This window comes from Mauremys reevesii, linkage group 6, assembly GCF_016161935.1.
Source record: "Mauremys reevesii isolate NIE-2019 linkage group 6, ASM1616193v1, whole genome shotgun sequence".
In the NCBI taxonomy this organism is placed as follows: Eukaryota; Metazoa; Chordata; order Testudines; family Geoemydidae; genus Mauremys; species Mauremys reevesii.
The window spans coordinates 13,084,768-13,098,439 of NC_052628.1; the positions used below are offsets into that span (position 1 = coordinate 13,084,768).

Consider the following 13,672-nt stretch of genomic DNA (forward strand, 5'->3'; position numbering starts at 1 on the left):
ACCATCCCTGCCCATCCTGGCTAACAGCCATTGATGGACCTATTCGCCATGAATTTATCTAGTGCTTTTTTGAACCCTGTTATAGTCTTGACCTTCACAACATCCTCTGGCAAAGAGTTCCACAGGTTGACTGTGTGTTGTGTGAAGAAATACTTCCTTTTGTTTGTTTTAAACCTGTTGCCTATTAATTAAATTTGGTGATCCCTAGTTCTTGTGTTATGAGAAGGAGTAAATAGCACTTCCTTATTTACTTTCTCTACACCAGTCATGAGTTTATAGACCTCTATCATATCCCCCCTCTTAGTCGTCTCTTTTCCAAGATGAAAAGTCCCAGTCTTATTAATCTCTCCTCATACGGAAGCTGTTCCATACCCCCAATAATTTTTTTTGCCCTTTTCTGAGCCCTTTCCAATTCCAATATATCTTTTTTGAGATGGGGGGACCACATCTGTATGCTGTGTTCAAGATGTGGGCGTACCATGGATTTATAAAGAGGCAATATGATATTTTCTGTCTTATTATCTAACCCTTTCCTAATGATTCCCAACTTTCTGTTCGCTTTTTTGACTACTGCTGCACATTGAGTGGATGTTTTCAGAGAACTATCCACAGTGACTGCAAGATCTCTTTCTTGAGTGGTAACAGCTAATTTAGACCCTATCATTTTATATGTATAGTTGGTATTATGTTGTCCAATGTGCATTACTTTGCATTTATCATTAAATTTAATCTGCCATTTTGTTGCCCAGTCACCCAGTTTTGAGAGACCCTTTTGTAGCTCTTCTCAGTCTGCCTGGGACTTAACTATCTTGAGTCGTTTTGTGTCATCTGCAAATTTTGCCACCTCACTGTTTACCCCCTTTTCCAGATCATTTATGAATATGTTGAATAGGACTGGTCCCAGTACAGACCCTTGGGGGGACACCACTATTTACCTCTCTCTATGCACAACTTAAAGCTTGGGCCTGGTGCCAACCTTTTGCAGAGGGGTGAATTTTACCCAGAGTGCATCTATGATAGGAGGAGCATTGCTAGCACAATATGCAGACATTTAATTGCTTACTGTTCATTAGACTGGTGTAGGTTAAGTCCTCAGTTTCACTGAAGATGTACATCTGTCTGTTGAGTCAACCCATGGAAAGTAGTTCCTATTTAGCTGAACCTTGCAGACACACCTGCTGACTGTATTTCTAAGTAAATCTCCTGGTAATTAGACTTCAAAACAGCGGAGAAAACTGCACACTCAAGCCTGACTATGTAGAAGTTAATATGGGCTCAGTAATAATACACTTGTATTGCTTAAACAAAATTTGAAGAATATATTTATCAATGTAAATAAGAGAGCACAGGGATAGTTCCTAACATTTCCTGTAGAGAAGGACAACTTACAATTTGTAACTGCTGCACCATTTCTTCTCTGTATGCCAGCTCCCGTTTCATCTGATCTTGAAAATTATCTGTGTGGGTTGGGGAAAAAAAAAAAAGAGTGGAGGTGCATGAATTAAAACCATCAACCTGTACCACAGAATTTGTAGAATAAAGTCAAACCACCACTAAATGCAGCACAGTCCTTTGTCCAAAAATTATCTGCCTCCAGTGATGGGCAGTCTTGACAGAAGCTTCCTATCTGGGATAGAACATGGGGATGACTCCAGAAATGTTCTGGATGGTTCAAATTTAGTTTCACCAAAGACTGAGTTTTCAAATGCTGGCAACTAAGTTTAGGTGCTCATTGTAGGCATCTAGCATTCGGGTGCTCAAGTCAGTGCTAACTGGACAGAAGAAACTGGACATCCCAAGTCATTCTTTCAATTGCAGGCATTGCTTAGGCCATAGACTTGGGTGGGAAGAGCAAAATCTCCTAAAGAGTCAAATTCTGTTCTCTGTTACTCTGGTATAAATCCATTGACTCCAGTGGAGATATTCAATAAGTGAGAACAGAATTTGGGTAGCAGGCTATAGGATTTGACTCAGGGCTTGTCTCTGTGGCGACTTAGCGTGCGGCAAGCTGGGGTGTGAATCTATTGCGCATTAGCACACTCTGACTTACTAAGACCACTACAGAACATTTAGTGCATGGCAGATGGGTCCACTTAGTGCATGACAGGTTAGTGCTACAGATTCACACTCCAGGTTGTCATGCTCTAAATCACTGTATAGATAAGCCTTGAATCTTTATAAAGCAGGGCTGGAGACTGAAAGCCCAAGCAGGAGACTCAGGAAACACAAGAAACTCTATAAAATACAGTAACTGGAAGGGAGAGATCTTTGAGGAGACAGAACACCATGTCCTAGACAGCTGGGTTACAGGGCAAGCTGGCTTTCCTCTGTTTGATTCTAAGATAAAGCAACAGCCTTTGGTTTCTTTCTTGATAACCATTTCACACTAAAGGTCTTGGAGGAAAAGCTCAATAGGATAAAAGATTTTTTTTTGTTGGACTGTGTGTCCCACTAATTTATAAGGGGGGAAAATGAGATTCTAACTTGGACAAATACAATCTAAAATAACGAGCTTTATTTGAGAAATACTTAGAAAGCATCAACATTGAAGGTGACCTGGGGCTGACACTGGACAACTGGATAGGAACTTTCTATACAGTGTGGTGAAAAACCAAACCAAACCAAACCAAACCTAATGCCATTTTAAGCTGGGAAGCAGAGGCATTGCCCTGGAGATGATAGTCCTCCCCTGCACTGATGATATTGCACATAGATTATTGCATGCAGCACCTCAACAACAGAGATGCCAACAAATCAGAGGGAATTTGGAGAAGAGCAACTATATGAGGAGGGATTTACTTAATGAGTAAAAGAACTAGACATACCCCTTGGTTACCAGGACACTAGCCTGAGACTTAGGAAATCTGATTCAATTCCCTCCTCTGCCCTGGACTCCCTGAAGCAAGGCATTTGGCCTCTCTGTGCCTCAGTTCACTATCTGTAAAATGGGGATAACAGCACTTCTTTCCTCACAGTAGCATTGTGAGCATAAATACACAGAGATTGTGAGATGCTCAGATATCATGGTGATGGGGCCATATAAGATTGCAAGATACATAGAAAGATTACAGCCTACAAGTGTCTGAGTATAAACAGCAAGGAAGGAAAGGAACTGTTTAGGGAGTTGCAAAGCAGAGAAAGTTATAACATGATCCAATGGCTGGAAGTTTAAGCTAGACAAATTCAGATGGGAAATAAGGCGCACATTTTTAGTTATAAGAATAATTAATCACTGGAACAATTTACCAAAGGTTGTGGTGCATTTTCCATCACTGGCACTTTTTCAATCAAGACTGGGTGTTTTTCTAAAGATCTGTTGGGAATTATTTTGAGTTCTATGGCCTGAGTTATACAGGTCAGACTAGATGATCACAATGGTCCCTTCTGGCCTTGGAATCCATGAATCTATAAGGAGTGATGTGATGAAACTTGAAATTAAACAAAGGAAAATTTGGTCTGAATATTAGGGAAAAAAATCTGACCAATGAAGTCTGTTATAGTGTGAAACAGTCTCTCCCAGGGAAGTAGGTGGAGCTCCACTATTTGAGTCACTGAGAACTAAACTGGACCAGACCAAAGCCCTGGAAAACATGCTATAGGAAACAATTCTGCATTGCCTAAGAGGATTAACATGAGGACCACATAGTTTTGATTCATCTCCAATTTCTCAGTTCCTAAATGAGCGTCTACAAAATCCTTTGGCCACTCATCTCTAAGCTGCCTCAACAAGAAAGAGCAACTGATGGAAATGAGACATTTGCAACTTTTGGAAGGACTTCTCCCTTGTCCATTAAAGAAACCTGAATAATACAAAAACGTGACTGATTTTTTATATAGTTACAAAGAGGGAGCAAAGTTCTGCCTTTGGGTGGACACACCTGTTTTGCATTGAGAAAAGCTGGCATACCCAGGCCATTGAGAAATTACACCCCCCCCACCCATGTAACGTGCACTGTTTTATCACAGAGGGTATCATTTTTTCAGTGTGAATGGCTTAGAATTTCGGTATAGCTCGCTAGGGAAATGGATTTATAGTGGCAATGATAACATTCCACAATACCGAGGGGAACAGAGATGAATATTTAAAGACGACCTTGTGGCACTGCTCTGGATGGCAGTGCCAATGCTATTAATTCATACGGTGCCCACAATTTGCTCAGTGCTGTACAGACATGCAAGCCATGGGTCCCACCCGGATGGGTTTACAATCCAAGCTGCGGGAGATAACTTTAGTTGGTTTGCCAGGCTATTACAGTGCTGTCTTCCAAGTACATGTGTTGGCTCACTGCCCTATGGCAGAGATGAAAGCTTCCCTCTTTTTTTTTTTTTTAAATACATTTGATTGTGAAGGTGTGAACTGTTAGACTTGTTAGACCAAAGGCTTCTTATCCATAGACGAGGTATAGAAGAGGCAACAGCAGCCCCAGCACTGCAAGGGGAGGTGCAAGATTTCCCAGAATTGCCCCCCCCCCAGTATGCCTTCATCCCAGCCAGCTCTAGGGATGGGAGAGTAGCTTCACCTCCGTAGCCCATTCAAACCTTTGTCTGATTTGCTCAAGATCACATAGTGAGAGGATTGGAAATCAGGACCTGCTGCTTCCCAGCTCCATGCTCTTTCTTCAAACTCTGCTGCCCTCGAGTCATCAGTCTCTCACAAAGAAGAGGTCCATTTTCCTTCTAGTGCTCATTTTCTGTACTTTTAATTCCTTACCATTTTCAATTCAACTGCCATCTACCATGAGATTTATCTATCTGGTCCTTCTGTGATGGCCCCAGCACAAGCTGTCAATGTGGAGCAAACCTGGGACCTACAGAACCAAAACCCAAAAAATTCTAGCACTTGAGCTTAAAAAGAAACTCCTTTTTCAGGTAGCAGCAGAGCTGCTGTGGAACAACCTGTCAAGAGGGTCACAGCTAGTATGTTATACGTGTTTTCTTTAGAAAGGCCTGTTCTCCCATTTTACTATATATGTTGGGGGGAGGGGGTTGGTTGTTTGGTAAATCTAAATCTGTAAACAGGTTTTACAGTCACTTGCATCTAGTGTTTATAGCACAAGTACTTGTTTTCTATTTTAAACTAGAGTAAAATTGACCACTGCTTTGCGGTGTATTGAAACCACCTATTTTTCATGCTGGTGTGCACGGATGCCACTTCCTTGGTCAGCAGTACACATTATTTTCTTTCATATGAATTGTATTTCATGTGGTTTAATTGCAGGGTTTATTTACATGGCAATGATGGAGTATTAATTTTACTGCAGAACAAAAGGATAAATGTGAGACCTGAATGGCATGATTCCAAGATGCCATTTTTACAATCCCATGAATGTAAATGCTTTCAAGTACGTGAATTGAAGTACACCTCTACCCTGATATAACGAGACCCGATATAACACGAATTCGGATATAACACGGTAAAGCAGTGCTCCAGGGGGCAGGGCTGCGTGCTCCGGTGGATCAAAGCAAGTTTGATATAACGCGGTTTCACCTATAATGCGGTAAGATTTTTTGGCTCCCGAGGACAGCGTTATATCGGGGTAGAGGTGTACATTAATTACTTTAAAATCCTCTAGCTCCAAGCATAATGACTGATTTTGTACTGCATATTCGGTTATCCTTATTTTATGGCATATTTCACATATCTTCAGGATTTGCTTTGTATTAATTTATGAAGATGTACTAATCTTTTTGATATCCAGGCTAAAGATGGGAGACATTCAGAGAGACCTTCCTTGCATTTCTTAGCTTTTCTGTATTCTCCCTGATGTCATGCCTTTTGGGGGGAACAGGGGGTAAAATTCTACTCTATCTACTTAAAGGTGGGGAAAATACTGTTCGTACTCCCCTTTCCCTTCTCTGGGATGTGCAAAGGCCTGTTCTTCTGTTTGTTTTTTAAACCTTGGGAATATCCGGCATATCGAGTCTTGTCTTCATTGATTTTGCGGAAGGACTATTTGCAGGACCAAAGAACTGGAATGGTTTGCAGCTGAAGAAATGGCATTGTTTAGAGCTTTTTGCCCAAGTAATCGTCCGTGCCTTTAGTCAGATAAGTGATAAAAAAACAAGCATCTGACTAAAATCCCTTCCCCTCCCAGCTGATTGAGTTTCAGCTTCTCGGCTTTCGTGATGTCCTAAAAACAAAAATGCAACCAAACTTTCAGGCCTTCTTTAGATACCAGGTAGAAGCAGAAAAGGGCACCAATGGTTTAGTTTTTTTCCTTTTTGGGACACCTTTAACGCTGAGCCTCGCTCCTCCACTCTTCAGTGGAGCAAATGGCAGCAGAGGATTGGGTGCTTGAACAGCTGCATGACAGTGACATCTCCTTATGCACAGTGGGCTGCACGTGGGAAGAGCTGAACTGCAGTACTCAGTGCTGTGCTGTGTGGCATAACAAGAAGCAGAGAGCTGCAGAGGCACCTTGGCTTGCCCAGCGCTATAGAATCATACAAATCAGAAACCGAAAAGGCCTATTATGTCGTCTAATCTGACCCTGGCCAGTGCCGGATTTTCCCTTGCAGCTTATTTTCCACTCCTTCAGTCAGTCTCTTTTGAAAAACCTCAAGCAATTGGTCGTTCACCATAGGGGAGACAATTCCACATTGGTTTTATGACGTTCCTCATAATCCTTTGTTTGTATGGAATATTCCATCACCTCTTAATGGGCCAGATCGTCAACAATGGCCAAAGAACACGCAATCCATCTCAGGATGGAAAATGCAGAAGTAGCCTTTGAGTGCCTCAAATTTAGGCTGGGCCAGTCCCCCTCCATCACTTAGAAAAGCCTGAAGGCCACTGGCTACCAAGGCCTCATGGGGTTGATGCAACAGATGGGCATTACAGGGTATAGTGAAGCCCCAACCATTCCCTTTTGGCCAGCTGCAGGGACAACAGGTATGGCATAGGCCCTAATGCTGTAGGTTCTTATGCTGGCTTTATGGTCAGAATACAATAGTAGTGCAGGTCTTGGTGGACCCCTAATGTTTTCAACAGGGAGAGGAAAGTTACCAAAGCCAGTGAGACAAAATTCTTGTTTATACTTATCCAAAAATATACAACATCTTGCTTCAAGTTTATGCCTGAAAGGCCTGACCTACTGCCATTGAAATCTATGGTAGAATTCCCATTGACTTCAGTGGGGCCAGCTCAGGTGTCTAGTGACAAACACACCTATGAACATCACTCCTATACTTTTATAAATTGATAATAAATAATGATGACATTCTACAAACAGTGAAAACATAGAAATGTGTCTTACTGAATACTGGGAAAGAAGCGTTTCCTTTCAACACTTGGAATTCCTGTTCTAATCTCCTCCGTAAATCTATTTGTTCAAACAAAACCTTCTGAAGTTCTTCTAACAAAGAGAAAAGAGCTGTTTTACTAATTTGTATAAATAACTCTTGAGCAAACTGCTATGTGTGGCAATTCATTATTATAAGAAAATATTTTAGTAGTTTAAAAAAAAAACATTGTATAGATCTAGGATAGATTTTGTGCAGAAATCCATGAATATAAATCAATGTAATATATTATTTTAAAGTATTGTATTACAGTGTCATGTATTGATTGATATGTATGCATTAATCTCAATTATATCCACCCAAAGGTCCATATATTATTCATATGCTACTTGTCAAGCTTAAAATATGATGCTGAACAAAAATACTTCCCTCTTATCCTTATATTCTATTAAAACCAAGAGCATTTTAATAATATCAAAGCGGGGGGGGGTTGTTACCTTTCCCCATGTTTTCTACATCCTTCTTCAGTGAATGAGGTGAATTGGTTTCTTGTGTGTGCTCACCTTAATAAAGATAGGAAAAAAGTTATTGATTTATATACTTGTTTTTTATTGGCTATTGTTCTTACATCCTCTTTGAAAGTCTGGACAGAAGGTTTCAGCATTCAGAGCTCACTCCTGCAGTCTAGGACAAACCATCATTGATGTCAAAGGGAGTTCTGCCTTTGCAGACTTCTGATGTCATATCTTCTATGATCTTAAGTGTTACCATGGATGTCCAAGGCTTCAGAAATGCTCTGCACGAAATTTCATTGCTTAGAAGTACTTTTTATAAACAGAATTTATCATCACGCTGTTTAGTGTACACTAACTCCTAATTTTAGATGGTAACTACTTGGCATACGTGCTCCGCGAAGGTCAAAGCAGGTGCACAGATGAGCAGGGGATAGCATTCCTTCCCCAACTCAGTGGCAGGGTGGGGTTCAGACCATGCTGCAGACCATGCTGCTGCTAGTTTAAGGACAGGAAACGTGATAAATGGAGGGGGGAATAGTTACTGATTTACATCAATAAGAGAGAAAGCAAAGTCCAAATCTTGCTGTCCTTCCTCCAAGATATATCAAAGTCCTAAACGGTCCTCTCTCCGATAGCTAAAGAAATTGCATCCATTCTTTGACTATGTCACCTCCCTCTTCTCTGGCCTCCCTGATATCCACATCACCCACCTCCTACTCATCCAAGATGTGGTCACTAACATTAATTTCCTCCCCAGATATGCCCATGTCAACCCACTCCCCAACTATGCACGGCTCAACTGGCTCCCCATTCTCTACATCAAATTGAAACTTCTTGTCCTCACTTTCAAGGCCCTGCATAATTCTGTCTCACTCTACATCTTGAAACTTGTCTCTTACTGCGTCACCTCTGCACTGTCACAGATACCAACCTCAATGCCTCTCTCATTCACTTCTCCCCCAAACATCACCCTACCTTCTTCCATCCCACTCCCTATGCACAGAACGCCCAAGCTACTGCCTGCTCTTCATTCACATCCCTCCTGAAGACTTACTGAATCTATGATGCCCACAAAAAAGTGACCCAATAGAGGGGCAGGACATTATTTGGATTTATTTTGCCCATCACAAAGGTGTGTTCATCGGCAGAACCCTTTCCTGCTCCTACTGGCTAGAAACAGGCCAATTCTACAGACAAAACTCCCTTTGAAGCAGCCTCTTTCCTTGCATGAGGTCTCTGATATTAGGCCCTAATTTATAGCATGGACTTGATAAATCTGAGCAAACATGGTACATTTGAAGCATACTGGATAATTGGCCTTTGTCAATAAACTTGTATAAATAGGAATCCCTTTCTTTTGTTTTTTTAATAAAAAGATTTTGTTTTTAAAACAGATTAATTTGGTGTTTAGAATGCTTTAATGTAATAAATACTTTAAAATGAATGTGGGAATACAACAGATTGAATATCCTTTCTGGAATTAACTGGCAGAGTATTAAATTAGCACAAGATTTGAGGCTTGTGCAGGATGGAGGGAGGAACATGCATTCCCACTGGCAATGCTAATTATTGGGTTTTAGATTATATGCTCTTCAGAAGAGGGACTGTGTCCTCTTTTGTGTTTCAAAGAGGCCTAGTACATTCTGGGGGTCAGCACAATCTAAATTACACAGAACAATCTCATCTGTTTAGGAAACATTTCTATTTCCATCACTGTCATTGGCTTAGGAGCAAGTTTTCCATTCACTTTTGTAGTATTGGTATTTAGCTCTTTGCAAGCACCGGGCAGGCCAGATTCTGCAAAACTGCTGTGTGAAGAACTCGCTTTGACTTTAATGACAGTTCCAAGAGCAGAGGGCTTGAAAGACTGTGGACATGGGAGTTAGACAGCTAGGTACTTCTGAAAATCCCACTAGGTGCCTATCTACATTTTCAGGTGCCTAAATACCTTTACAAATCTGGACCGTAGGAACCTAACTGAAAGTCAATGTGATTTAGGCTCCTAAGTGTCCAAGATGCATTTGAAAAAGGAACTTATGCGCTTTTTTAAATTTTACCCCATAGCTTTCTTGGCTACCTTAAATATATATCATACACTTCACTGCAGGGACTGCATCTCTAGCAGCTCTGTAGGGTGAGAGATTTATAATGCTAAATCAATACTAAGTAACAGGGAAAGCAGAGTAACTTTCATTTGTGAAGAGAGAGAAAATCAGGCATAAGGATTCAGTGAAACAAGTCTTGCACAGCTTGTGTTAGAGGATATGGTAGAGCAGATGTTCCCAAGCCCAAGTTCCACCCATTCGGCTCACCCTTCTATTTTTGAAAATTCTGATCTGGGCTTAGTATTGTAGCATCTAAGGCCCCAGTCCTGCAGTGAGCCTGGCCTAAGGAATCCAATTGCAAGACTGGGTTCTAAGTAAATAAAACATGCTGTATTTACTATAGGGAGCAGGACTCCTGATGTTTACCTGCTTGAAATCTGTGAAAAAGCCAGATAGTTAAAATAATTCCTGGGAACCTAGACTTTGTTAAATATTACACTTATGCAGACTAGCAGAACTTTAAACATTTAAAATTGATGAGGCTCCTTTTATACAAGTTTTTAAAATTCTGTGCAAAGACAAATAGACAAAGGTCTTAAATTTTAAGCAGAAAGCTAGTTACACGACTAGACAGGAGGCTAGGTGATATAGAGACATTAATGCCTGCCTCCTTCAGTCCCCCAGCGTGAAATCTGGTTTACATCATACTGTAAATGAAATCATTTTGATGTTCCACACTTAGAACCTAATGGATATTTGCCCACATTGTAAAAGATGTGGTATAATTGGCAATCTCTGCTTAGAGATCTAGAACTGAATGGGATTTGCAGAGCAGGTAATTGGCAGAACTTCAGGGGGATGTTTGCAAAGCACCTTACCACATTTGGCTGACTCTAGGCAATACATTCAGATTTAGCAGAACTGCATTTCAACAAACTGAAAAATAGGGATAAAGACAGGCTCAAATTCTGGCTCCCTGTGCAGTTATGCACACCAGAAACAGCGCACAAGCCAGCGAAGAGTGGGATGCCCCAATTCTGTCTCTCTCAAAACACACAGACAGCCCTGATCTGGAGAGCCTGTACTACAGAAGACATGAAGAAGCACAGTCAATGGTGACATCTGCAACATACTGGGAGGAACCTCCCCTCCAGATTCCTGCCCAGGACACTGGAATAACCAAAAAAGAATAACCCCAGAGATTCCATCTCACATTATTTAAAAAAAAATAAAAATGAAACACTGAGCCCCATGCATGGTGGGATAGGAATTTGGAAGTTTAGCCTGGCCTGCTTGATTGCAGCGGAGATATGATTAATATAGTTTATATCAGTGATTCTCAAACTTTTGTACTGGTGACCCTTTTCAAATAGCAAGCCTCTGAGTGCGACTCCCCCTTATAAATTAAAAACACTTTTTTATATATTTAACACCATTATAAATGCTGGATGTAAAGCAGGGTTTGGGGTGGAGGCTGACAGCTCACAACTCCCCCGTGTAATAACCTCGCGACCCCCTGAGAGGTCCTGACCCCCAGTATGAGAACCCCTGGTTTATATACTGGTTGCCATTAAAATGTCAGCACATTTTCCCCAGATCTAGAATAGCAGATAACTGTGGTATCGCAGATACTACTATGTGATAATCATTTGAAATGATGACTTTTTAATAAATACTCCTGTTTTTTATTGTTTGTACAGGTGCTACTCTCCTGCAACTGAGACTGGAGTCCCATTGTGCTAGGAACAATGACAGTCGCTGCCTTGAAGGACTTGAAATCTAAACAGACAAAGGGTGAGAGAAAAGACATATTAGCCTCATTATACAGATGAGGTACTGAGTCAAAGAGAGTTTAAGTGATTTGCCCAAGAACACACAGCAAGCGTATTGCAGAGCCAGGCATTTCCAAGTCCAGTCCCTTGACCACATGTCCATCATTCTTTTGTTTTGCACTTTGCAAGTAGACTTGGTGCTTTGATGTGCTCCCAACACTAAAGGTCTCAACGCAGCAAAACTCTTAAAGGCTGAGATGGGAAGATTATGCCTGTTTCAAGGGGCCTGAACCACATAATATAAACACAGGTATTATTCCTATATTCTTGCTTGTTTTCCCATAGTCTGTTTTTCACTCCGTTCTATCAAATTTAATCAGTTTCTCCTTTTTTGTATGCATGTTAAAAATTTGCTAAATTTGATTTGGTTATTTTAATTCAAGGTAAAACTTTTAAAACCCTAGGAATGAAAAAATAATGCAAATCTCACACAATGGACTAGATTCGGATCTCAGGTACACCCATAAAAATAAGTCACTTCACTGAAATCAGTGGAGTTTCACTAGATTTACTTGGATATAACTGAGATCAGTATTGATAAACTTTTTCCAATGGCAGTTTTGTTCATATGGAACTACTAGATTGACTACATTTATAGAGAATTTACAGGCCAAATTCTGCTCTCAGCTATGCCAATGCAATTCTGGAGAAACTCCATGGAAGTCAAAGTCATTTTGATGCAACTTTTGGTAATAGAGAAGGTGTAAATTTTCTGGATTACATACTCTGAGTGTAATTCTAGGTGTATATATGTTCTCTTGAATTTTTTATAATTTTTTTAAAAATGTGGTTACTTCATATAGAGAGTTATCAAACTAAAATGTAAACATTTTGGCATAAGGTACTATTTAATTATCTTCTGGAAAGACTTGACTTTTTCCCCTCTTGAATTTTCATTAACTCTTAGAGATCTGAGACAGAAAATGTGGAAAATAAATTATTTTAAAAATATAAGAAGGACCAAACCATGCTCCCATTGAAATCAGTGGCAGATCTGCTATTGTTTACGACTGAAGCAGCACAGGACCCCAACATTTTGAAAGATATTAATTTGTTGCCTAATTCTTCAAAATGTACTGTTTTAGCCAACAGACCAATTCTGCAGATACTTGTGCACATAAGTAGTCCCACTGAAGTTAGGTGAAGAAAGTTATTCATGTGCTTAAGAATTTGCCAAAAAGAATCTTCAAAAAGGGCTATTCTTAAAAATATGAGCAGTACAGTACTAAATAAATCACTACACAACATGCAAGTTGCCAACTATTTAGAAAAATCCTGAATGTTGTTGTGTAATTGGGAATGTGTTTTCATTATGAGCTAGTTTTAAAGTAAAACTCTTACATGTATTCAGAAGATTTACTGTGAAACATTTATTGTTTACTTCCAGAAATCAATGCACACTTACAACAAGTATGCGTGAAAATCATAATATATGAAACATATTCAACATGTACCTTTTCAACATCTGGTCTATCTTCTACATTTATTATAAAAGCTCATTTATGCCTATGTATTTATATAGATATAGTTTCTGTGGGGCAAGCATTTTCATTATAAGATGAGTTTATATAATAGGATTGTAAAAATTAATTCTGGGGTGATGTAAAATATACAAGATCTTTCAGTCCAGAAAAAATGTTTAATCAAAATAAATAAATAAAAATTAAAAACAATTAGGCTTTTAAAAACACATTAAAATAAGAGAAAATACAAATTGGATGATCAGTTTATACTTCTTTTGGGAAAGAGACTGGGTGCTTGTATAACTCAGAATTAATAACTTTTTTTAGTTACTAACATTTTGTTAAAAACGAACAGAATTGTTGACAGTAGCAGTTATTTTGTTACAGAAGTATTAAATGAGCATGTGAAAGATAAGTAAAAAAATTAAGGAATATAGCAGAGTTGAGACAGGATAGGATACAAATTATATTAAGCATGTATATTGTTGCTATATAAGTTACAGCCATAATTTCTTTTCTTAAATCGGTCCATCTCATCGGGTTTGTCTTTCCTCAAAGAGTTCAGGTGATCTTTT

General features: G+C 39.7%; 1 protein-coding gene across 10 annotated transcripts in view; it reads right to left on the reverse strand.

The window, feature by feature from the left end:
- Positions 1–13,672, reverse strand: part of SKOR2 (SKI family transcriptional corepressor 2) — a 51,401-nt gene that overhangs the window by 14,603 nt on the left and 23,126 nt on the right. For 7 of the 10 annotated variants that reach the window (XM_039545815.1, XM_039545814.1, XM_039545824.1 and 4 more), the window contains 3 exons: positions 7,740–7,805; positions 7,257–7,355; positions 1,390–1,457 (listed from right to left, as the gene is read on the reverse strand). In XM_039545815.1, the coding sequence (XP_039401749.1) occupies positions 1,390–1,457; positions 7,257–7,355; positions 7,740–7,805 (233 nt within the window). The remainder of the gene's footprint in view (positions 1–1,389; positions 1,458–7,256; positions 7,356–7,739; positions 7,806–13,672) is intronic. The other 3 variants (XM_039545819.1, XM_039545818.1, XM_039545817.1) reach the window with 2 other exon arrangements.